The sequence below is a fragment of the Canis lupus genome, chromosome 8 (genome assembly GCF_011100685.1).
Source record: "Canis lupus familiaris isolate Mischka breed German Shepherd chromosome 8, alternate assembly UU_Cfam_GSD_1.0, whole genome shotgun sequence".
Classification (NCBI taxonomy): Eukaryota; Metazoa; Chordata; class Mammalia; order Carnivora; family Canidae; genus Canis; species Canis lupus.
The window spans coordinates 60653915-60680729 of NC_049229.1; the positions used below are offsets into that span (position 1 = coordinate 60653915).

At 46.2% G+C, this 26815-nt stretch overlaps 1 protein-coding gene across 8 annotated transcripts in view; it reads right to left on the reverse strand.

The window, feature by feature from the left end:
* Positions 1–1763: 1763 nt before the first annotated feature.
* FOXN3 (forkhead box N3) overlaps positions 1764–26815 on the reverse strand; it is a 393402-nt gene continuing 368350 nt past the window's right edge. For all 8 annotated transcript variants that reach the window (XM_038545525.1, XM_038545526.1, XM_038545519.1 and 5 more), the window contains 2 exons: positions 22752–22857; positions 1764–8679 (listed from right to left, as the gene is read on the reverse strand). In XM_038545525.1, the coding sequence (XP_038401453.1) occupies positions 8130–8679; positions 22752–22857 (656 nt within the window). In that variant the 3' untranslated portion in view covers positions 1764–8129. The remainder of the gene's footprint in view (positions 8680–22751; positions 22858–26815) is intronic.

Sequence of the window (26815 nt, forward strand, 5' to 3'; positions counted from 1 at the left end):
GCACCGACTTGAGGGCAGAGAACCCAGGTGGGGAGGCGAGGCACACGAGTCCACGGGAAGGAAGCGAGCACACACAGAAGCAGCGGAGAGAGGCATCTCAGTGCTGTCCTTTCAAATCAGTCACTTGGCAATACCCTGAGCTGGGTCCAGTAAGATTGCTCCTGCTTAACAACCTCAGGAAGCTCTATTCCAGAAGGACTGGCCCCAAGCTCTTTGGGGCACCGTTTAAGCCTGCATATCTGCCTTCCATGCACACTCAGGATTCCTCTGCCACTAGCCTGCAAGTCCCTTCGAGGCTAGCTCCACCTGTCACGGTCACCCAGCAATCACCAGGACAGCAAATAAATGTTCCTTGAATTAAAAACAAGAGGGGCCTCATGAGGGTAGCATACGAGACATTGACAAAAATAATATGCAATACCTAATACCCCGAACTTGACTTTGGTGGCAGTTTTTTTCCTCCTGTCATATTATTTCCATTCTTCGCTACTGGTCTCCTTTCTCACTTAAACCATATTGTAGCCCAGAGACCTTGCATTTTGGTCTTCCCTGCAGGTCACCACTGATGACCAGGGTTTCCTCCTCTTCTGTGGGATGGTCGAAATCCCCTGGAGGGCAGAGCAGAATTTTGGAGGTGTTATCATCTGGGCAGAGATCCCTCAGTCTGGGTGACTCTTTCCTAGCCACTTTGAGGCTGACTTAATGAAAAATGTTTAATAAGAGCTTCTTACCAGGGCCACCAGGCCATTAGACTTGACCTCATGTATACTCAGCTTGGTCAACTACCTGATTCATAGATTCCACCCAAGTGACTCTTCTACTTTTCCTCCCAACCAGTTCTCCTCAAATACTGAAGGTCTATCTTCCAGGAGGAGACACCACAGCTTCATGGGTGGTTTTCAGCAGTGGGAATGGAAATGGCAGCAAGGTTGGCCCACATGGGGGGTCCTGGGTGACCACTTTGGGAAGTCTTGTCGGGAGGGGCCTCTCTGGGACGGATGCGCCCCCTGACCTTGCAGTAACACCTTGAGCACAGGAATTATGGCCTGAGAACCTGTAAGACACCAATGAATGTGGGGGCCCAGCAGGACAGTGCACAGGCCAGCTCCCCCGAGGTTACCTGCTGCCGCTGGAACCCACAGATGTACACAGTGCACTGAAACAAAACCATCACCAGATAGAACACCCTTTCTGTTCCTCCAGCATGGTGACAGGCCTGTGATCTACGAACCGCCTGAGCGCTTCCTTCTGCCATCCAGCTCCTTGTTGGCTCTTGGGGTGTGTTTCAGGTGTCATGGATTGGTGACATTAAATCCTAGAAGGAAGTCTAAGGATTCCAAGTTACCACAAGAAACCCTCAGCACCTAGCGTAGGCTGGCAGGCCCCAGCCCCAAAGTAGAATTTTAGTTTATTGTTTGACAGCTTCCGAGTGAAAGGCGGAGTCTGTCTTAACCACAAGCTCTAGGTTCTGTGGTGGGAGGCTTGCTGTCATTCCCAACCACTGGAGTCCTGAGACCCACAAGCGAGCCCAGCCTTCAGCTGGGAGTTTGTGTATTAACAAAAGGTGTGTGATTTTTTTGTTTTGTTTTTAACCCGGGAAGCATGCATGATGGGTAGGTACAGTCAAAGTGTGGCTGGGACCCTAAAATCAAACTGTAAAAAACAGGACACACACCCTAGTGCAGGTAAGAAATATAAGTGATTTTACTCCTTGGCACTTGCACATGGAGACGCGGCGCACACAATACTACGTGGCATTGTTCTTCGATTGATGCAACTCAGTAATTTTTATTGCAACTGGAAGACAATACATCACAGAAACTTTATGGTAGGTCTGGGGGAAAAGTGTTATTTACAATAAATGATGAAATAGTTTGTCTTTGGCAATATGATTACATATGAAGAATGCGAAATGCAGGTATGGATGCCTCCAAAGCAACACCATCAGGTCCCTAAAGTTCGGCTGATCGTGCCTGCCTCCACACTGCTCCTCTAGGTAACGCAAACGCAACTGAACGTCACTTTCTTTCTCCTTTACGGTTCTCCCTTTCTATTCATGATATTGGCAGTTTCATACAGAAAATACAGAGGAAAAAAAAATTGGCTCTCGAAAAATTATTACTCTAGTAAATTATAATTTGGCCATGTGGGTCTATTGGCCAGCAAAGGTCAGACGACCATAAGCATCGATAGTAAACCTCTTAGTCTTCTGATTGCTTTATCACTGTTTTTTTTTTTCTTCTGTAAAACAAAAATGAAACTCAGAAATGGTACAGAATCAGAGTATAAAAAAATGTACAAGTGTATAATGCTTCCCAGACACACCCGGATAACTCCCCCCCACCCACATTTTTCACCACGGCAGTATAAGTAGTGAGTGTGAATAACACGGCATGGAACTGGTTACTGAATCAGCTCTGAGCTTCAATGGCCTCAACATACATACTCAGGAAATGCTTCATGTTTAAATAACTGAAATTGTGCTAAGGTTCACCTAAAAAAAGGGGGGGGGGAGGGGGTGGGGGCTGGGGAACTCAGGCCACAGTCATGGAAGGATGAAATACAATTTGTAGGTTTGATAGGCTCACCATATCGAAGTCTGTGCGATTCCAATATGGAGTATCAGTTATTTGCAAAAGGTGGGGAAGGCTGTTCTCAACTTTTGCAAATGAAATACAGTGGAAAAAACACTGCTGAATAGATTCCAAATAAATAGTCTCGATTTCAATGCTAACGAAACGGACAAGGAAGGGTACTTGTGAGCATATCACAGTAAAGTCAGAAGTGGTCTTTCACCTAGGTCTGATTTCAAAAGAAGGACAGACAGCAAAATGCAGCACCATAGACACATCGGTTTCGGCCGTTACGAGATGGATCGTTTTGAAAAAAAAAAAAAAAATCGTTATTTTCCTTCCTTAATTTTTGGTCAGTGAAGCTAGCACTTGTTTGCTGAACTGTGGAAGAATTTCAAGGTCACACGCATTATTCATGATAAAGCAACCGAGCTGACGAGTCTGTGCTTAATTCAAGAATAACCAGTAGGAGAGAGAGGAAAACAAGGAGTTAACCACCTCTGGCGCTCTCTCCAAGGAAGAGGGGTTAACAGATGAATTCACAAAGGTAGGCGGGTCTATACAGAACACTGGATGCCATGTGTAAATCCTCATGAAACTCCAGAAACAGGAACACCACACAATGTATATACTTTGATTTACACATTCCGTTACAAAGAGGAAAAAAAAAAGGAAAAGAAGACACCATTACAACTTGGTAACTGTGTTAACTGCAATATAAACCAAAGTCCCGAGTTTGGCAGGTAACTAAAAGAGGGTTATCACTTAGGTTATATAGCAAAAGTGTTGATGTATATTATATATAGTAGTATAAATAATAAAAAAGTATTATTTAAATTAGATCACAGTGCTGCATTATGTGCATAACAGTGTTTGATATAGTATTGGAGGGCTGGGACCTACGACACCAAGGATTTAACTGTCAACACTGGTTAAGTCACAATCAAGAGGGGACACAGAGTTCAAATGTGTTCTTTTGGTGGCAAGAATCCTGAAGATGAAAGGAAAAAAAAAAAACCAAAAAAACAAAAACAAAAAACAAAAACAAAAAACAAACTTCTCTACAGAAACATAAAAAATCAATTGCAACATCTGGGCAGCTGTGATCCACCAGAAAGAAACGAGTCCCAACCTGAATCAAGTTTAGAGGGAAAAGAGAAGTCACATTGAATTGAACCCCATCCCATATGCAAACCCCTCCCATGTAGGTCACTTGTACAGAACTCTGATTCCTTCTCCAAAAGCCCTTCGGTGAGAGGCTAAGAGCCCACACGCGTGGCGTGGGGATAACCGGAGGGCGAGTCGCTAGCCCTCGGTGCCGGGCCGTCCCGGGGCTGAGCTGGGCCACGGGAGCCATCTGGCCGGTGTCCACTCTGCAGAGCCCGCAGCCTGCAGTTGTCCCTGGGGCAGCTTCTAGAAGGCCCTGTGGGATAGCTCCTGTCGCACCTGGCAGGGGCTGGATGCGCCGACTTGCCTCCACGGGAAAGGTCGGCTCTTGGGGGAAAAGCCTGGGACGCATCCCTTCTTTTAAAGACTCAGCCCCGGGACCGAAACCGCCACAGTCGTCTGGGCCATCTCAAACCACCACCCAAACGTGGGTTCCAAATAGACAGCTTTGTTTACCAAAGAACTCTTTAAAGTGTACTGATCAGAGAGGGAAGGGAAGTAGGAGCTTATGGTATATAATAAGGCTGGGAAAAATCTATGATGCAGACCCTTTCCACGTAGCACTAGATAAAGGACGATTAGAGTAGCATAAAAATAACTGTCTATGTGTAGAGCATTTAAGAAAAAAGAGCTACAGTCTCTTCCTCTTAAATGGGTCCGAGGGCCAACAGCAAGTAACTGTAGATGTCGTGGTGCTGATGTGTTCATGCTTGTTTTCCAAAGCATCTTTAAATATTGCTATAGTTCCCCGTCTCCCCCCGCCCCCCCGCCCCGTGTGAGTAGGTGAGATACTGGAATGACACATGAAAACGCCACTTCTCCCAGCAGGAGAAATGAAAGCAAAAACACCACACCCCTTGAACGGTGCTCAGGCGACCTGTCAGACTCATGAGTACATAGGCTAAGTTTGGAAGCTAGAAGAACACCTGACGTTTGGGAAGTAATTCCAAGACTAAAGTGAATTACATTTGAGCAAAATATTCTTTCACAAATAGGCTTGTGCTTAAATCCTCTACTGCTCTTGGAGGAGGGGAGTGAGAGAGGGTGCCTCCTGCCCCTTGGCTTGGCAAGGACGCGGGCAACCTCCTTCTGTGATGAATTTAACTACAAACGGCCACATACACATTGATACTTGGTTTTTTTTGTTGTTGTTGTTGGTTTTTTTTGTTTTTTCTCAACGATCAAAATACAAAGTTAAACACAATTGAGCCATTGTTTTGGTTATGCATAATGTGTATGCCTCCAAAAACAGAAGAAAAATAGAAAAAAGTACCCTCACTAAAGTTTCCCCTAGATGTCCCCCTGGTGGCGCCCACGCGGGTGCCGAGGGAGACTCAGGAAATAACACTTAGAAAGCTGCCCGATGAGGTATTTATGCAAAAAGAGTGGTTCTGGAGTTAAGAACACACTTTTATATTTATCTATTTCTCAAAGAGATCAGAAAAGTAAATCACACACATTGCATTTTATTGTTTTCTAAAAGAGGCTTTTGCTCCTTTAGAAAAATGAAATGAGGGGAGACAGCCCACTGTGGGGGGGTTTGGATTGGAAGAAGTCCCCGCCAGAAAGTCCTGGATGTCGCCTCTGCCTTTTCAGGAGGGAAGTCTGACCTTCACCCTGGGGGTGGGGGTGGGGGGGCCGAAAGGGGTGTCTTCCGAGCTTGGTCAGGTGACAACCCATCGGAGTCCTGCTCAAGCTCCGCAGCAGACACAGCTCTTGGGGTGTCGGACACTTGGGGGAGATGGAGGGAGCACTTGAATAGTACATCCTCTTCGCATCTACACCCGGAACTAATATGCTGGAAGCGTTCAGGTTCAGGTACTGAACTTGACCCTGTCCTGCGGTGTAGACTTTTTTTTCCCCAGGTTCTCTCATCAGCAACCCAGAGGAAGCAAAGCACAGGGTATGCGCCAGCTCCCTCCCTCCGTCCTGGCCACTGGACTCGTGATGGCCCCGTGGCCACGGGGCGGGCCACTGGCCCGTCTTTCAAGATCACTGTGTTACCCCCCCGCCCGCCCTGGTCCCCCACTCTCCCTCACCCACCACATCCTGAGTCCTGGGAGTGGGTGTTCCTGTTGGGGTTTTAAAATTCCCCTCCACGTGGGTGGGAGATCTTATTCTTTCAGACACTTCTCTCTGGATCTCCCAAGACAATTCCTTTCAGGCAAAGATAACGGGAGTTTCTGGTCTGCGTGACATCGTCCGGTCTAAATTCAGCTCTCCTAATCTAGGTGGGCTTAGTTCCAGGTCGGGTCGTGTGCTCAGGTGGCAGAGGTGGCCGGACCCTCCGTCCCACTGGGAGGTGGCTTCGGAGGAAACCCATCTGGGGCTGGTCCTTCCAACCCCCGAGTCGCTCCCTCCTTTGCGGGTACCCTAACTCACACCCTCATGCAATAAGGCCCATTAGCGTGCTTCCCCTTCTCCTGGCGAATTTGCATAATGATTCACTGCCTTTTTTCCTAGAACCAAATCACGATCATGGTCTCCACAAGTCAGCATCCCAGAATTCTCTTGATTCTATCATACACACTCACTACTAAGTTTGCCCTCGAATTATTGCGTCATGGTAAACATGTACAAAGAGAAAGGACACACTTTTCAACAGAGAATCGGGGGGTCGGGGGCTGAAGTTCAGACAAGGCAGTACAGAGCTCCACCATCCAGGCCCTACCAGAACATGAAGATATTTTATATTGCAGAGTAAGATTCCCCAACAGTCAGAATTTGTCCCTGAAGAAGGTTAAACCTTAAACACCTGCTTCAAAAAACCAAAACAAAATCATTGGGAAGAAGAAGAAAGAAAGAAAGAAAGAAAGAAAGAAAGGAAGAAAGAAAGAAAGAAGGAAAGAAAACAAAAACAAAAACAAAAAACAACAGAAAAAAAATCAAAGAAAAAAAAAAAAGAGAAAACCAAAAGAAACTCTAAGCCTAAGGGCTTAAAAATTAGAGGCATAGCCTTTTCTCTATTTTCTATATTTATATGAAAATAATTCATGCTTCATGCTAAATACATTATTTACCTTACAAGAACTTTGTTATTTTTTGAATAAAAAAAAGTTTTGTGTTTTGTGATTTTTTTCTTTTTTTTTTCTTTTTTTTCTTTTTTTTCAAAGGAATCCATGCATTGTGGATCAGAAATTTCTGCTGGCTACACTGGCTGAATGTGGAAATCACTGATTTTGCAAAGAAGAATCCTGACTGACATTAATTGCAAACTCCATTTTGAGGGCAGTATAGGAGTTTTTTTGTTTTTTGTTTGTTTTGCCATGTTTTTTACTTTTGTTTGTCCATCAATGTGCCTTTCATCTTTTAAAAATACACCACAATACTAATGGCAGGTTCTGTAGCTTTTTTTGTTTTCACTCGGATCAAATAGTTTTGACAGGCAGAAAAAAGAATCTGTACCATTATTTTCTTCCTTAACAGCTATTGTAATTTCCTGAACTTGATTTTCACTTGGGCAGTTAAGAAGACAGAGCTTGTTTTCTGCATCAGTTCTCTCTCTCTCTCTCTCTATCTCTCTTGCTCTCTGTTTGCGCGTGCACAGGGCCAACCTTCAGGCTTATGGCTTGTGAAACATTCTCTTAATTTAATACAGAACAAAATTCAGTGATTAGCAATGTCACTAAAAACTGACCCAGTTTCTTCTCATTAGTCGCGGACACCTGGTGTAAAATGAGTGGCCCAGAGTCCACCTCCTAAGATGATACCAGGCCGCACAGCTCAGAAGCACAAAGGACTGGAGACCGCTTCCCACTCCGTCCACCCACCCCTGCACGATTCATGGCAATGAAACCCACGGCAATGCCAAGGGTTTTCCTGGCACAGCTGGACACCCAGGGTTAAGAGCCTGGGTCAGCTCCCCGGGGACCAGGGCTCATCCTTCTCCCCAGTCGCCTCGCACGCACTCACTCAGCGACCCCAATGGGCGGGACGACCTGACCATGTTTAGACCTAAGGGTTGGGCCTGATTGATGATTACTCTGCACGCGTGCCTTCTAGGTGCCGAGTGGGTGTTCCCGTGGCATCATCGTTGGCATCCCTGCGGATTCAGCCACGTGTTTCTGACAAAGCTGGAGGAAGCAATGGTAATTTTGGCTTTTTTCGGTTTTGTCTTCAGATAATGAAAAGCTTTTGTAAAACAGCTGAGTGTCAATATGAGTTCTATGGCTTCAATCTCCTTTAAAAATAAAATTCTTAAGGGTCCAAAACAAAGGAGGGGCAAATTAAAAAAAAAAAAAAAAGAAAGAAAGAAAAGAAAAGAAAACCAAACCAAAAGGAAAAAAAAAGAAAGAAAAAAAATTGCTGATATTGCCACAAATCATTAGAAATCTCCTGACATGCTAAAACCAAATGGCCGAAAGTTCAAAACAAATCAGTGACTTGTTTTTAATTTTTTGTGGTTTCCTTTTGCTCTTTCTGCCCCTTTGCCGTCCGATTGGTGATGTTATTCAAACAGGACCGAATCCCTGCCAAGTGCAGGAGCGAGCCCGCCGCCTCCTTCATCTCCTCGTCGTCGCTCTCGGGGGGCTTCTCCGTGCGTCTCTTTTTGAGGGGCAGCGTGTCGCTGGGGACCTTGCGGGCCTTGGCGAGATGCTGGCGCTTCTTGTGCTGGGCCGCATAGCCGCTGTCCCCCAGGGCATCCTTGGCCTCCTTCGGGCTGTGTTTGCGCTCGTCGTCCTCCGGCTCGCTGTGGCTCTCGTGGCTCTGGAAGCTGCCCTCGCTGCCCTCGCTGCCCTCCTGGCTCCCCTTGGCGGCGAACTCGTAGTGGTCGTCGGCCGACGAGGAGGACACCGAGTCGCTGGCCGGCGACGTGCTCCTGGCGTTGGAGGACTTGGCGCTGCTGTAGTTGTGATCCTCCTTGGGGTCTCCGCTGACCACCGGGGAGCCGCACGACGGCTCGTTCTCAGTCCGCACCCGGCAGCCGCCCAGGCCGTTCCTGCGGATGGGGCAGCGGGAAGGGACACGGAGGGGACACAGGTTAGCGCCCGCGCTCACGCCTAGGGCCCTGCTCCCCGCAGTCTGCTGCTCTGCCGGCCGGGGTGGGGGGTGGGGGCTGCACCCACAGGCAGGCCCGGCTCTGCGGACAGCATCCTGAGGCCTGACCCCCACCCCATCCCCGTCCCCCCTACCCCCCAGGCAGGCCTGGCTGTGCAGACAGCATCACAGCATCCCAAAGCCTGACCCCCACCCCATCCCTCCACCCCCCAGGCAGGCCTGGCTGTGCAGACAGCATCACAGCATCTCAAAGCCTGACCCCCACCCCATCCCTCCACCCCCGAGGCAGGCCTGGCTGTGCAGACAGCATCACAGCATCCCAAAGCCTGACCCCCACCCCATCCCTCCAACCCCCAGGCAGGCCTGGCTGTGCAGACAGCATCACAGCATCCCAAAGCCTGACCCCCACCCCATCCCTCCACCCCCCAGGCAGGCCTGGCTGTGCAGACAGCATCACAGCATCCCAAAGCCTGACCCCCACCCCATCCCTCCACCCCCCAGGCAGGCCTGGCTGTGCAGACAGCATCACAGCATCCCAAAGCCTGACCCCCACCCCATCCCTCCAACCCCCAGGCAGGCCTGGCTGTGCAGACAGCATCACAGCATCCCAAAGCCTGACCCCCACCCCATCCCTCCACCCCCCAGGCAGGCCTGGCTGTGCAGACAGCATCACAGCATCCCAAAGCCTGACCCCCGACCCTGTCCTCACCCCCCACCCCCAGCAGGCCCAACTCTGTGGACAGTGACCTGAAACCTGACCCCCGACCCCGTCCTCACCCACTACCTCCGGCAGGCTCAGCTCTGTGGACAGTGACCTATAACCTGACCCCTGACCCCGTCCTCACCCACACCTCCCCAGCAGGTCTGGCTCTGCAGACAGGGTCCCGAAGCCTGATCCCCTCCCTGTCCCCCCACCCCCATCCCAAAGCCTGACCCCCGACCCCATCTTCCCCACCACCCCGGCAGACCTGGCTCTACAGACATCACAGCATCCTGAAGCCTGACCTCCCACCCGAACCCGGCTCCTCCTCCAGCACCCACATTTTCTCTCCTCTTGTGCATAGATGGCAAAACCACACTCTTCTGAGGTGGCAGCGGTGGGAGCGCCATCTCTTACATTAAACTGGAAAGATTCAGCTGTGCTTGGTTTTGCACACCTGCCGACACCCGGCTGGGCCCGTTCTCTTCCAGAGGCTCCCCCACCCCAGTTCGTTCTGCCAAGATTCACCAAACCCCTCACATCAACGCACGGCTTGAGGGAGGGTCCTGAGGAGGTGGCCTAGGTGGGACCAGATACAGACGCGGTCACAAAGATGCTGACAGTGGAACAGAGGAGCAGGTCGTGGTTATGTCACAGGTGGGAGAGCAGTAAGCTATGGCACTTCCACCCCCTGCTGGGCACCCTCTGCATAGGTGGGTGCACGCAGCTCTGGAAAGCCAACCTGAACATCCTTATTTTACAGATGCTGGAAGAAGGGTCTAGAAAGCCACACAGCTGGTGTGCAGCCAAGTTGGGATTGAGACCAATGTTTGGTTCTCGAGATGGCCTCTTAGGACAATCTGACCGACTCTCGCTGTTTTTCTGATTTCCCTAGAACTAGCTCCCTTCCATACGCTCCCATCAGGACCCACGGTCTCACGTCATTACGTCTGAGTTATGAACTGAACTCCCTTGTGGTTCCATATTGGCAAAGGGGAGGGTGACTGCACCCACTTGGCTGTGGGGCCGAGGGCAGGAGGGAAGGCCCGTCTGTGTGGACCAGTGCCTGGCCTGAGGGAGAGGATTGTGATGTCCTTTCCTCCTTAGGCCACTCAGTCCCAGGGGCGGGCCCTGATTCTGCCTGGATGGCAGCTGTATTTCTGATAGAGCACAGGACACAGTGAGTGTTCAGAAGAGGCGGTGGTCAGGGATGAATCTCAGGATCACTTCGAGCTGGAGGGAACAGATGGAGGGTGAGGAAAGGTCTGTGGAAGACCTGGCGTCTGACCTTGGACAGGAGGGCTGACGGTTGTGGGCAGGGAGGAGAGGTGTGCTCCTGCCTCATGCCCGCCCTGTGTCCTGTAAGCCCATCCACCCAATGACGTGCTTCTAGGAGATCTGGGGAAAATGAGCACACATTTCCTTCCTTCCTACACACCCCCAACTGTACACACTCCTACTACGTTCCCTCCACAGAGAGCACTTCCCACCGTCTGTGCGAGCTGCGTGATGCCTTGTTCGATGTCTGTGTGCTTCCTGTGAAGAGTGTTAGCTCCACAAGACGGGGCCCGGTCATGATACGTCCCCCAGTGGCTAGCATGTGCCGGGCCCAGAGTGGACACACAACATACACTGAGCAAGTGCTGGAGCAGATGCAATTGTGCAGCAGAGAGCACGAAGTCTGGGGAGATACTGTGGGTCTCCCCTAACACGCCTTACTGGATACCCCCGAAACGTATGGCACCTGGCAGGCCTTTGGGGTTGTGCCCAACGAGAAGATTCAGTCACAAGCTGTTACCCTCTTTTTCTTGCCATCCCTGTGGGCTGTGAGGCTCCACAAGACCCTGGCTGCAGCCCAGAGAGAAAGTAGAAGGGGAGGAGAGTCCTTGGTGTAAATGGAGTAGCAGGGAGTGAAGCCAAGGAGTCTCCCCTCTTCTGGTTCCAGGGCCCACAGTGCTCTGCTAAAGAGAAGCTGGTGGTGAGAAGCCCCACTGTCATATGCACCAGCAAAATGCTTGAGGGCCATCAGGGTCAACCTCAGCAAAGACAAGGCCACAGTGACGATTCATGCGCACCATGAAGTCCTAGCAGTCTCCAGAAGGGCCTCCCAGATTGTGTCCTGTCCTCTGTGACCCCAGATTCATACCACCTCTGCCCAGTCCTTCTAGGAACAGCCTGGCTTTCAAGGCAGACAGGCTTCTGTTCACATCCCAGCACTGCTAACTAGCGACCTGCAGCAGGCTCGTCTCCCTCACAGGGTGGGGTGATGGTGAAATGACGAGTTCTGAGTGGAGAGGATGGTTCTTAGTGGTACTTGAGACTTCTGCCTTGGTTTCCCCTGTTACCGTCAGACGGCTCACTGCTGTTTCCTGCTGCTGGGACATGCTTACCTGAGCACTCTTGTTTTCTTTCTATTCTGGGCCAGGAGGCTTATGGGGACAGGGTATAAAGTTGGAGGAAAGAGGACCCGAGAGAGGAATTCCTGATGGGCCTGCTTGCAAACACAGCCTCTGAGCTTTGGGGAATGGTCCCTGCGATATCTATTTTCTGCAGGCTTCCTGTTTCTTGGCTCTGTCTTGGGTGCATAAAAGTGGCTAGGAAGATTGCTTTGAGGTGTTTCCAAATATGAAACTCGATAAATGTAACTAATTGCCCAGGTAGCTATTAATAGTTATTAAACAAATGAAATTGAAAGTCTCGGATAATGGTTCTCTTGATCTTTGTTGTTTCAGGTAACAGCTGTAAAATCCAAAATAATTGGTCTACTGAACTGGCATAAAACAGTCTCAGAGTGAAGCCAGCGACACTTGGATGAGCAAACTGGGCTATGGCGGGCTTTGAGAAAATCAATTTAGTTCTGAAACCTTATTTTTTAACAACATGGAGCTAATAATTCACTTCACTACCACAGTTAAGCAGCACAGGATATACAGAGAAAGAGCGAGGGGGAGAGAATCATGGGAGCAAGAGTATGAAAGAAGGCAAGTACTGCCAAAGACTAATTCTTAGTGAATCTAGGTGAAAGGCAGCTGCTGTTCATTTTGCTTTTCTTCTTTTCCACAAGAAACTTTTTAAAAAATAAAAAATCTGGAGTGGGAGGTGGGAGATAGATCTCAGAATGACAGCGATGACCAAACATTCGAGCTCCAGACTATTACAGGAGGAAAGGTTCTGGACCTGAGACTTTCTCTTTCTTAAAGGAGATAAACAAGCATGAGAGAAGTCCTAAAGACACGCTACAATCACATGGAGAATAGAACAGGATGTCACTTCTGTAGCCCATGAGTTTACTGTTCTGTATGGCAAGGTCTCTGGTACCGCCCAGAACCATGCTGCACGCCAAAAGTGATTCCATAATCCACACGCTGGAACACTGGCCAAATTCAACCAATCATTTTACAGATTAAACGAACAGAAACTACCTAAGTCCTGTTGACTTGTCCAAGGTGCCCCAGCTAGTTCTCAAAGACAGCTCAAGCAGGAATTTGAAGTATCTTTCTGTCTCTCTCGGGTAGGGAAGTTGTGATGAACACAAGAAACCGAATATACCTGTTGATCACATTTCTGGATAAAAACAGGTATGCAGACGTTAAGTTCCAGGAGTAGGAATTAAAATATAAACGTATCTCTCTCAGTTGATAAAATTAACTTTCCCTGAGATGGTAGCAATGGGCCTGTAATCCATAAATTATACACAAACCCAGCAGGGAGTGACAAGCTCCTTCAATTATGAATAACTTGATGTGATGTTGTCCGTGGCGGAACAAGCCAGCTGCACGGACTTGGTGTCGAACACCTCCTGCTGCCAGGGGTTGTCATTACGGGACGCCACATACTGAAAAGAAGGAACCAGTCATCCTGAACATGTTGGACGGTAAATATCCAACTGCTTCTTCAAAATCATTCATTGAAATGAGCATGAGATACATTAGAGACGTCTGCCATTTTACAGATATAACTGAACTTCTATGTAACACCACTCATGATGATCATGTTAGCATAAATTACAGTCATCTGATTTTACTAGGCCTCGACAAAAGCACGTGTTACTAATCTCAAAAACCTGATATTCGTTCTCTTGTCAAATTGATGGGAAATATCAAACATAAAAGGTGAGAAATCATATTAGCTCAGACCGGGAATGAGCAATGCTTGCAACTAACAAGTCAAAGTACAGATTCTAATGAGATATGGCCATTTTGTGGTCTCCTCTCTTGGTTCATTATCACCTCCACCTTGCCCCTGGGCACAAGAGTTTTCTCTGGAACCGAGTTTTAAATCTAGAGACTATCATTTAGGGTGAAGTTGTCCTCTCAGGGGATTGACTTGAGAACTCTGGATTTTGGTCAAGCGTGCAATTAATGGGATTGTGAACCAGTTGTGGAGCTGGAGCTAGTGTAGCGGTTTGTCTAAAACCAAACACAGGTAGAAAGACACGAAGAGAAGAGATGGCTTGGGGCTTCCATTTCCAGCCAGGAGGCAGAGAAGACATCTGGAAGACACTCTTCTGACTACTACACAAAAGATCCTGGACAAGGTACAACAACACAGTTTTAAGTCATTGCTAGTTTCACTGGAAAATAAGGGGAATCTCAGAAACCCACGCAAACACACATGTACCAAAAGAATGTCACATAATACAAAGTTAAAAAAATAAAGGGACAAACTCTGAAATGGTAGTAGGCAACCTAGAAAGCCAGGGCTTCCCTAGAGCAAACGTCTATTCTAGCCCTGGGACAGAGCCCAAACTCATGATGATGGGGACAGTGGCAGAAGATTGATTCTAGCCAGCTCCACGGTTACCGAGGCTCCTCGAAGGGGATTAAGATGGCCTCAGGTGTACTGGTCCCTAGGCTCCCAGCGTAAGTTTCGAAAGCAAATCCTCTCTTGAAGAATGCAACCTGAATTTAAGCCATCAAAGATCCCCACATACTAAGGTTAATCAAATATTCAAGTAGAAAGCTCATAACCTAAAACCACCAAGCAGGCCACTAGGAATGTATAAATGTAAAAATGTTATGTAAATGTAAAAAGCTAGGACCTCTGAATGATGATACACTCAGTTCAGTGAGGTTCTAGGGAAGAGTAACTGCCCCCACAGGCAGATAGTGGGGATAAGAGCCAGCCTCAACCTCTGCTCCGGAGGTGACGCAAAATAAGAAAAGCCTCCTGAGTTTCTTTTAATCCCAAGCCTTGAGTCTTGTGGGTAGGATGCCAGAAGTCCACTGTGTGGACCCAAAGGCCTCAAACTAAATTTAATTTCCAGTGCCCAGGGGTGCCTACTGAAAGAAAATACAAAATCTTTTTGGAAGGACAATCCATAATATCAGGTCATGAGGAATTCACGCAGATAAGACTTCAAGGAACACAGGTTCATAGAAAAAAAAAAAAAAAACCCACAAAAGAAATAAGCTACCATAAGCCAGAGACAACAGAAAAACCAACTATAGAATCTAAACTGCAAAGCTGGCAAATACTGAAATAAGTAGGTACATGATGTCAAGCATGTTCACAGAAATGAAAGTGGGAGTTGAAAAATATTAGAAAAAAAGAAAAGATTATGAAATCTAAGTAGACAGATTTTGGAAAGCATCAGAGTTCCCCAAGATGAAAAAAGTATCACCCCTGAAATTAACCTAAATGAAGCTGAAAGTGAAAAATTAGAGGAAAAAAAAAAAAAAAGCAGTGAATTGGAAGATGGATCTGAAGAGACTATATATCCTGCAGCAGAGACAAAGAGACAGAAATGTGGAAAAAGATTGGGCAATCCAGACTATAGTAAGAAGAACCAATGTAAATCCAACTGGAGTTCCAGAATGAAACAGAACATGGGGGAGACCCAACATTGAAGAGAAAACGATCAGAGAATTTTCCCGTTTTGATGAAAGGTACTGAAAAAAAAAAAAAAAAAAAAAAGAGAGAAAATTTAAAAGTAGCAAAAAAAGAACATATCCCCTAAAGAGGAGTATCAGTAGGGAGCCTGGGTGGCTCAGTCAGTTGACTCTTGACTTCGGCTCAGGTTGTAATCTCAGGGTCCTGGGATCAAGCCCTGTGGTGGGCTCTGTGCTCAGTAGGAAGTCTGCTTGGGATTCTCTCTCTCCCTCTGCCTTCTCGTCATGCATGAGCTCTTTCTTTCTAAAATAATAAATCTTAAAAAAAAATAAAGAGGAATACCAGTTAAGATAAAATAAGCAAGAGATGAAACTGGAAAAATATTCTCAAAGTGAGAGAGGAAAGAAAGAACGATTAAACTAGAACTATATATACAGTAACACTATCTTCTAAGAAGGAAGGCAAGATAAATATGTTTTCAGACAAGAAGCTGTTAGGCTTTTAACTAAAAGCAGATACTCACTATAAGGAACTTAAGAATATATTTCAGGAAAAAAGGAAAAGGATCCAAAAAAAAAAAAAAAAAAAAAGGTCTGAGATGCAAGAAGAAATGATAAGCAAAAAAATGCAATCAAGTATTGACTGAACAACACAATGATAATCATGACTAAGTGACTTAAAAAAAAAACCTGAAATAGAAACAAAGTAATGGACAACTGTAGCACATCATCTGAGATGACGCAGAGAGAAGAGCAGTTAAAGCATTCCAAGGGCCTTGTATTGATCAGGAGGTTAAAAGTATTGATTAACTTTAAACATTTTAAAATATTCATGTTACAAGTTCTGGGATCAACACTAAAAGAAGAGAAACAGAATATGTAACTTCTAAACCATTAGAAGGAAAAAAAGGAATGGGAGACTCTTGATCAATTTAAAATAATGCAAGAAAGGAAAAAGAATCTGGAAATAGGGCAAACAAATGCAAAATGAAAACAGCAGAAATAAATCCAAATATGTTATTAAAGAGGGCTAAAAATCTTTACTAAAAGGTAAAGATCATTAACACAGATTTTTTTTTTAAATGCTGTTTTTTTTTTCCTAAGAGAAAAACCTAAAATACAAAGACAAAAAAATAGAAGTGAAGGATGGAAAATGTCATTATCATCCCGTGCTGGTGTAGCTATAGCTATATTAAAACCAGAGAAGACAGATTTTCAAGGCAAAATCATTACTACAGATAAAGAGAGTCATTAAACATTCATAAAGATTCAATTCACCGGGAAGATATAACAGTTCTAAACATGGATATCTTTGCTGAGATAGCTTCAAAATACATACAACCCAAATTGAAAGAGCTACAAGGAGAAATGGTCAAATCCACATTGTAATGGGAGATTTTAATAAATCATTCTCAGTATTCAATTGATCAAGCATGCCCGCCTTCCCTCCTGTGTGCATGCCTTCCTGCTCTTCCCACCCCCCCATCACACACACACACACACACACACACACACACACACACACACACAGGGTTAGCATGCAGACTTGATCTAATAGACATATACAGGACATGTGTTAGTAATGAAGAAGGCATATTGAAGCACACATAGAATATTTATAAAAACTGACATATACTAGACCATATAGCAAGTCTCCTCCAATTTCAAAGCAGCAGTGTCTACAGAGCAACCCTCTGACCGTGATGCCTGGTACTTAGTAATCAGTGTTGAGGAGGTAACTAAAAATACAAAATGGCCACCTTCTCCTCAGTTTGAAAATTTAAAAACATGGTTCTAAAAATATCTGTGGATCAAAGAAATCAAAATGGAAATTAGAAAATACTTGCACCATTAATGAAAATAAAAGGCATCAAAACTTATGGGATGCAGCTAGGCAGTAGTTTCAAGGACATTAATGTTAAACTTGTATACAAAAAAGGAGAAAAGTTTAAAATGCAAGAAACCAATCCAGGCAAAGAGAAAAAAGAATAAACCTGCAAAAAGACAGGAAATTATAAATGAAAAAAAACCAAAAAAAAACCCAAAGCTTGATTCTTTGAGAGGAAAACCAAAAAACTATGTCAAGATTAAGCAAGAAGAGTGATGTTGAATTAAAATATGGGATGAAAAAGGAACCTAACTACCAAGGTGTTTTAAAAGATGACACATTGTGAGTAACTTTATGCCAATATATCTGAAAACTTTGGTGAAGTGCACAGATTCCTACAGTTATCATAATAAATTCAGAAAAAAATAAAAAATAAGCCATATTATGCCGGTAGTATTTCCTCCTCTCCCTCCTACCATAAAGCATAACCTAATCCTGAGATTCCGAACTGCCTTCAAAGACCGTGATTTCAGAAGACGAAGCTGACAGGTGCTTGGTCTTTAAAAACAAAGCAAAATACAATATAAAAAGACCACTGGCAGGTACAGCTTTGGGAATATAGTCAGTGATACTGTGATAGCATTGTACAGTGGCCAACGGTAGCTACGCCTGTCATGAGCACAGCATAAAGTACAGACTTGTCCAAGTATGTTGTACACCTGCAATTAATGGAAGATTGCACGTCAACTATACTTCAATTGAAAAAAGAGAGCCCAGGGATGTCTGGCTGGCTCAGTCAGTAGAGCAGGTGACTCCTGATCCCGGGGTTAAGTTCAAGCCCCACGACAGGTGTAAGGATTACCTAAAAATCAAATCTTAAAAAAAGAAAAAGACCACTGGCAAATCGTCCCTCAGGTCCTGTAATTAGACTAACACCCTATATTAACACTGAAGGTTGTCAGCTCCCTGAACTCCTACAAACATCTTCTCAAGGGGAAAGACAAAGTTAGGTGAGCAGGAGCAGATCTTAGGCTGAGAATTTTCCTGGGGACTATTCTGACAGGACCTTAGGTATTAATGCTCCACATTATAGTAAGACCATTCATTCCTGACTCACTATATGTTTCATGGGAACTGCAGTTTTCATTTGAGGTCCAAATAAAATTAAGCAGGTTTATTTATTTATTTTTAAACAAACTTTTAAAAAGATTTTATTTATTTGTGAGAGATACACGGAGAGAGGCAGAGACACAGGCAGGGGGAGAAGCAGGCTCCCTGTGGGGAGCCCGATGCAGGACTCGATCCCAGGACCCCAGGATCACAACCTGAGCCAAAGGTAGACACAACCACTGAACCACTCAGGTGTCCCAAATTAAGCAGGTTTAGATGGTGACTGGATGGAACTTTCTTTTAATTTTATAAATTGCTGCAGTTCAGATGACCCCCACCACCTCTTAAAACCAATGGGTACAGATGTACACTGTCCTGAAGGTGGCATAAGAAGCTCAATCTTTGCCTTTTCCTGGGGTTTGCGGCTCAGCTTCAGGTGGTCAGAAAGGGGAGCTGGGAAGGTGAGTAGAGGGCAGGCTAGTTGAATCCAAGAGGCTCCCCACATCATTAATTTTATTTTCCAACTGGTTTTATTGTGGCAAAATACTTAAACGTGAAAAACTTACCATCTTAGCCATTTTTAATTGTCCAGGTCAGTGGTATTGAATACATTCATAATAGTGTGCAGCCACCACCATCCATCTCCAGAATTCTTCCTTTTATGAAACTGCAATGCTGCACCCAATAAACACGAACTCTCCAGTCCTTCCTCCCCTCAACTGCTGGCAACCACCATTCTACTTCCTGTCTCTATGATTCTGACTACCCTAAATACCTTGCATTAAGTGGAACAGAAGAGTCTGTCTTTTTTGACTGGATTATTTCACTTAATGTAATGTCCGCAAGGATTATCCATACCATAGCATGTGTCAGAATGTCTCTCCTCTTCAAGGCTGACTGATGTTTCATTGTGTGTTATGTACCACGTGCTGCTTATTTATTCATCTGTCGAGGGACACTTGGGTTGCCTAAACGTTTTAGCTCTTGTGAATAGTGTTGCTATGAACAAGCATCCTTTCAAGACCCTACTTTTGGTTCTTTTGGGTATATACCCAGAAGGAGAACTGCTGGATCATATGGTAATTCTATTTTTAATTTTTTGAGAACTGCCTTATTGTTTTCTACAATGGCTCCACCATGTTATATCCCTACCAATAGCACACAAGGGGTCCAAGTCCTCCACATCCTGTCAACACTTGTTAGTTTCTGCTGTTGCTACGAGTCATCCTAATGGGTGTGAAGTGGAATCTCATAGCTTCGATTTGCAGTTCCCTACTGACCAGTGAGGCAGGGCATCTTTTCACGTGCTTTGGCCATTTGTATATCTTCTTGGGAGAAATGTCTATTCAAGTCCTTTGCCCATTTCTGAATTGGGTTGTTTGTGTTTACTTATTTTATCAGACATCTACTTCGTGCACGCCATGTGCCAGGCACACCTGCCCAACATCCCACAGCCACAGAATAAGGACTGGGGAAACTTGGTTCCTGAGTTCTTAGATGTAGTTTTTGGGCTCCGAGGCTTTTGAAGGACCCCAACCTCAGCAATTTTCTCCCAGTCCTTTTTGGCAAGCCCTGGACATTTAATTCTTCTCTACCACCTGAATGATCACTTGGGATCAAAAAGAGCCTTTAGAGTTTTGGAAGCAAGGTGACCCAGATCCCAGAGAGTTGCTATGGTCCCTACTTGGGAGGCAGCCCATAATGCTATAAATGTTAAGAAATTTGGGGCTCCTGTTTCCTGAAAGGGCCAGAAACAGTTCTTCTAGGGCTATCATCATTTGTTCCATTCAGTGTATTCTCTGCAAGGAATTTCTCTGGGAAAACAGAAGACACAGGCAGGCATAAAACTTTAAGATGTGTGAGAGTCATTTTGAGGATAATGTGCCTTGAGGACTCCATGCCCAGGCAAATTTAAAAATAAGCAGGTTTCCAACGCCTAAGGATGGGCCAATCTCTGAGGTTATTGAGTAAAAAGTCAACACTGTAAAGTCAATTACACTATTGACAGATACTCTTACAAGGAGATTTCACATCATAATTATATGCAAAGGAACCCAGCAAATACAAGCTGTGTAATGATCAGCTAATAAAAGTAACACTTCATCTATGTCAATAACAGTTTCAGAGTTAAGACAAACAAACATGGCCTTTGCCACTCAGTGGTGGAAAAAAAAAATCCCTGAAAGACAAATATTTTCACTTAAGGAGAAGTCGCTTAGACTCACACAGAAAACCTATCACGCAAAGCAGAGTAGGAAACTGGTCTTTAGTGGGTGCTAATGACTCTCTGGCCCTCCCTCCATCCCTGGCTAAGCTGCAGGGGGGTTAGTGGCGGAAGCGCTAAACACGCCCAGGAACCCCTGGTCACTGCCACAGGGTCTGGAAGACATGTGCCCTTGTTCTGTGGACTGTTTTCCTTTTGACCTCAGATACATAGTCTAATTTAAAAAAAAAAAAAAAATTTTTTTAAATTACAATGAATGTGAAAGAGCAAAACAAGATTCCTCAGCACCCTAAAGACTTATTAATGGGTTTTATATAGACACTGGGTTCTGCAAACACCCCCACGGCTATTATTTATGTTTATTCTTTCCAAAAGCATCTCATGCCCATTATTTGCCAGGCATTTGGGGCATGAAGGAAGCAGAGTCCTCTGACCAAGGTTCTTGACCTTACAGAGTTTGCAACACTCCTCTCCCTAATTTCTCTTGAAACGGAGGTGGAGGGTGCAGAGCTGGCATTTGGATAATGCACCAATGCACCACAGTTCCCTTGACTGTCAGGTTCTCTCTTATTTATGCACATGGTAACCTGTTTAGTCTTGCAAACTAACAGTTGTGCATTTCACCGAAAACTTCTCTGAGGCTCAGAGAGGTCATTCTGAGACTACGAGTGCCTTCACAGTGGACAGCCATCAGGCAAGTGGTGCCATTGTGAAGCTAGTGTTCCTCAGCCCTAAATCTACTCTTCCATGGTGCTCTGTGGGCTGGGACGGGCTATGCCAGCCCCAGGTCTGCTGCACCATCTGGCTCCATGTTAGGCTCAGACAACAGGAGCTGCCTCAGAAACCCTGGGAAGAGGGTAGAGGAAGAAAGGACATGCCCCTTCTTCCTGTGTGTATCCTGTTCACCTGAGGCAATGGTTCATTCCTGTAATAGTTGCTGAATCCAGCTTATAGACCCTCAAATGCTTACAGAACCAACTTCTCCACATTCCCTTAGGGTGCTTGCACAAGCAGGAGATCCTGAGATCTCCTGAGGTCCCTCCTCTGAGCTCAGAGACTCCAGCCCCAATGGAGAGGGGGCCATCAGAGGTCAGGAATTCCACCACCAGCTCCTCCTAAGTCTGAGTCCCACCTCTGCAGGGCAACCGTCAGGACCTCTTCCTTTTCTTCTCTTAGCCGGACATGAGACTTCACTAAGATAAAATGGCCTTCAGATGCAAACTTGATCCAAAAGTGCAGAGTGAGCAAGGAGAGGATGCTGTGAAGGTGCACAGCTCAGTGCAATGGGCCTTCCAAGTGACAGCTTGGGCCTGACACCATGCAAACATGAGGAGCCATCAGCCAAGCAAGTGAGAACCTGGCCCCTGCTTATGGCAAGCGAACTACTGAGCAGAGGGGGACACACAGAGGAACTTTACCACACAGGTTCACTCATCAAATGGCCACAACCAAAGCATGGGGCTTTCAAAGCAAAGAGAAATCCATCCACAGTTGCTTTGTAAAGCAAGTGTTCCTGTGATGGACCTTGAAGGGGGTGCTGCTTTGCACATGGAGGCTGAGGGATGTCTACATAGAGGCAACTGAGTGGGTAAGATGGGCCACCACTGGACATATTTGGGGAACAGATTTGGCTCGAGGAGATGGGAGGACTGGGGTGATGATGTCAGGCTGATGTGTGGGAGTCAAAGAAGGTGCTTCTTTGGACAGCCAGAGAGACACATTTTAGGCAATCAGTCTAGCAGTGGCTGATGGGTGGGTGGCGGGGGGCGGCAAAGAAGCAGCAGGAAGATGAGAGGCGGCACTCACACTGGCACCCGTGAGGGGTCGTAGCTAGAGAAGAGACACTAATCCAGGACCGGCAATGGAGTCACAGAAGGATGGAGGGAAGCAATTTTCCAAGAAGAGTTCATGTGGTTTGGCAACTGATCTGATTTTGAGCAAGGGAAGGACACCGGCTGTGATTTATATCCCACTCACTGCAAGTTTGCGTTTCACTCTAGAGGTAGACCAGTTAGCCTAGAGTCGAATGACTAACTTGCTCACTACTTCCTTCTACCCAACTTGCCCCCCCCTTCTTAGAACAACAAAAAAAGCTTAATTTGTCTTTATCTTCGTATATGCAAAGAGACCAAGATAATTTGAGCCCAGAAGGAAAAGCCTGGGGTCTCTGGGAGTTACTTTGACTTTTCTGAACACCCAAATCAGCTGTACTGTCTTCCCAAGTGAGAGGCTGGGCCTCTCCATCCCAAGTGGGCCCGTGGGACACATGGCGCCCTTTGCGTTCCTTAGGCCAGCTCTGCCCAGGGGGCGTCTCCCTTACCTCACAGCTGCCGTCATCCCGATGGGAGTGATTGGCAAAGGCCGGACTCCGGGAAACAGCCCTCGGCTCAGAGCCCGCGCTCCATTCTGTATCACTCCAGGGGGCACTGCAAAAGCAAGTGGGAGAGAGACACCACAGGTGAGTTCAGGTGTGATGATTTCTGCTTCGAGTCAGAAGTTTTGGATACACCAGAGAGGGAGAGAGAGAAAGTGGTATTGGCATAGGAAGCAGAGACAGAGAGAAACGGACACGCACACGCGCACGCACACACACACACACACATGCATGCACACTGAGGAGAAAGGAAGATACCATGCCTCAAGAGAAAGAGATTCGGTCAGCCATGTCAGACCAGTACTTTACAATCAAATTACTGATGCATTACTTTAAAAAAGGGTATTAAAAAATGGGCTTCAGACATGATTTCCTTGCATGTATTAAGATAAGCTTTTATTTCTAGCCAGGCCCTAACAAGACCCCAAGAACACAGACACAAGTCTGGCAGCGATGACCAAACAAAAGCATTCATTCCCTCATGCTTCTCTGGTCGTAGTCAGAAGCTGAGAACACCTTTCTACGCGTCCTTAATCTAACAAGGGAAAGAGAGAGCCAAGACAACAGCAAAGCTGATCTTACAAGCTACGTGGCACCTCAGCGCTCACAACACAGTTCATGCTCACGATGATCTCTGCTGCCTGAGGAAAGACCCTTCCTCAGTGTCGGCTGGAAGTGGAGGGTTGGCTGGGAAGCTCTGGTTCCCGCCTCAGAACCCTGCAGAGCCCACTCTGGAGGGCCCACTTCCTACTCTCTCGAAGCTTCCCCCAACCAAATCTCCCGAGAGTTGTCTCATCATCCTGCCTTCTCCGAAATACCCTCATCCCCTGAGCAACAGTAGGGCAACCTTTTTGCCAGCAACCATGAGATCCTGTCCTTTTCCAGACAATCTCCCAGTGGCCTCACACCTGAGTCACACAGCAGGGGAACCCCAAGAAACCCCCAACAGTCCATCTTTTTCATTTGTTTCAGGCCAATACTCGTCCCGTACTACCAACACTGCTCCACGTGTCCTCAGGGCTCACAGCCTTAGCTTTCATCTTAGTTCCTCCTGTGACTTCGTGCAAGTTACCCACATCTCTGCTTCCTCCTCTGAATGGCATCCGGACTCCCCAGAGCTCTGGCTGTGCTCATCTAGCAGCCCTGGCACAGTCTCATCCAGATGCAAGGTGGATAAATCACGCTTTCTCAAACAAAGGCCACACCAAAGAGGCTCTAGAAAATTATGCATTCAAAAATGAAAACCCTTCTGGATATTAAGTTTTTAAAGTCCATATTGAGAGGCATGCTCTTGACAAAACACAAACATTACTTTTTACTCCTGTAATTTTTAGGCTTCTAAAGACATGTTTACATAAATATTCCAAGGTTAATTAGATGTCCCTCATGTAGGGTCAATGTCCACTCCTGAATATGAGATAATGCTATACAGACCGAGTCCTTGAGAATTCTGTGGCTCTTGCTAATATTTTTGCCACTTTTTTCCTAGGTTAGTGTAAAGCCCCAGCCGCTGGTGGATGGGAGACAGAACTGAAATCAGTGCCCAAAGCCAGTACTACCAGTGCAGTCCAGTGGGCCGGAATCTTGCCCTTCTCTTACCATATTGAACTGTGACAGCAGGCTGCACTAGATCAGGAACTCTTACCCATATCCCTTACCAGCAGCCTGATTTCAGATAGCAGATCATTTGAGACAGGAGACTTAACCAAGTGTCTTAAAAGCATGAAACCTGCATAATGTGATACTGAAGGTAAGTATCCTATTTTGCTTAGCTGATGAGTTCTAAGCAAGAGTGTCTAAAATTTATATTAACTGACTTGTGTTGCTGATTTCAAGACTTCTTACAGAGCTACAAGACAGGGTGGTATTGGTGTAAGTGGAGAGAGAGAGATCAAGGAAGAAAACAGATTTCGGAAATAAACCCCCAAATACATGGCCAACTGATTTTTGGCAGAGGTATCCAGACAACACAATGGAGAAAAGCAGGGTTGGAACAACTGGAGATTTGGGAAAAAAATGAACCTTGGTCCTCACCTCATGCCATAAATGAGTTAATTAGAAACGGATCATAGACGTAAACGGAGGAACTAAATTTAGAAAACTTTTACAATAAAACATGGCAGGAAAAATACCCATAATTCTCAAGGACAGACATGCAAAAATCCATAGAACTCTGGAGTTTGTAGACAGATGCATCAGGTTGTTTGAAAAGAGAGACTTTCTGTTTGTCTCTTTTGGGGACTGTGACAAAGGGTTTTTCAGCTATTTTGCTGCTTGGGAGTCTCTTCGAAATGGCCAGACAGCCATAGACTCTGTTTAATTCTTATAATATTATTGAAGATATCAGTTACTAGGGATCTTTTCCAGGAGAGCGAGTGAATTTGATAGATAGGACTACTTGTTAAAATAAGTTAAAAAATTTAAAATCAGTATCACTAATTCTTGCCAGCAAAATTATAACAGTCCCATACATAGATTGTATCCATTAATGGGTTAACATAGCAAGTACCCACTTATGTATTCGATGAAGGGGACAAGGGGTCGACACAGTTATACAGGAGACAGAATTGAAGAGGCGAGGGAAATATATTGTGGTAAGTGCTGGGGCAGGGGGGGTCTGTAGGCACGGAAGGATGGAGACCCCTGACCCAAAGTAAAGACTCCCTGTAGAAAGCACCATCCAAGTCAGCATTCAGAGGCGGAGAGGAAGTAGTAAAAATCACAATGTGCACAAGAACAAAGAGTAATTTTGGTAGGGCATATGATGCTCTGTGGGAATGAGAGGCTTTTGGGCTCCACCCCATGGGTACTGGGGAAACCATTAAAGGGTTCCGAGCAGGGAACTTGTCTGGCATGTAGTGGCTGAGAGCCAGATGCTGGTGTTGGGAGGACCTGAGTCTGCGTCCCATCTCTGTCATTTCCTGCCTGTGTCCCCTGAGCGAGCCACTCCAGTAAGAGGATGGGGACAGAAATGGGGTTTATCTCACATGGTGGAGATTTCACTGAATTAATAAAGAAAATACATCTTAGTCATGTAAGCAGCAGCAACATCACCACCACCACCATCATCCTCAGAGCATCCTGAGGCAGCCCAGGCTTTCTCCATTCCAGGTGAGCTGAGAGCCCATTAGAAGGAGACGAGTCCTTGAGAATTAGAACCAGGCTGGAAGACCTTGGCCATCTTCTGGCCACAGTGCGTGCTGGAGGAGCAGGGACTACTCTCGATGGCGATTCTGTCCCCATCGTGTGAAACATGTCAGAGTCGCCCCTGTGAGAAAAATGCCTGAAACCCCTAAAATCCTGGGACAGAGACTGGGGTGCCTTGGAAAGTGAAGACGGCAGATAGGGAGTCACAGAGCACAGGTTCTCCGGACTCTGGCACGGCCAGTGAGTCATCTGCCAGCCAGAGGACAAAGCAACCCCAAGGACACTGCCCCAGCTCGGAGTCCTCTGCCCAAGTGCCCAGAAACGGTAAGCCCCAGGGGCATGTCCAACAGGATGGAGAGCAAAGGAGGGAAGCCAGTCCCCAGTGAGCACGGACTAGAGACCAGGGTCCTTTGGTGGGCCTCACCTCATTGAAGCCTCCAGGGAGCAAGTGTTCCGCAGTGGTTAAGGGTACAAGCCTAGGGCAGCACGGCTTCTGTCCCTGTCTTGGTCTTGTCCCACCACTAGCCCTGCAGCTCTGGGCAAGTGCCTTCACCTGCCTGTGCCTCAGTTTCCTCACCTGTAAACTCAGTATAAACATAGCTCATAGGATTGTTTTGAGTATTAAATAAGACTGATATAAACTGTTTAGCTCAGTGGCTGGTCCCTTAAAGAAGCTCATTATCATCATCTTGTTCATCCCTCCACCATCCCATCCCATCTCTCTAGCGTCTTCCTGCTAATTATCTCTAAGGAACAGGACCTATGGGTGAGGGGTCAAGACACGGGGGAAATTCTTCCAGCCTTTTAATGCTTTTTGTAGTTCTCTGCATTCACTCACAAAAACATCTTCCTGATGAATGAAG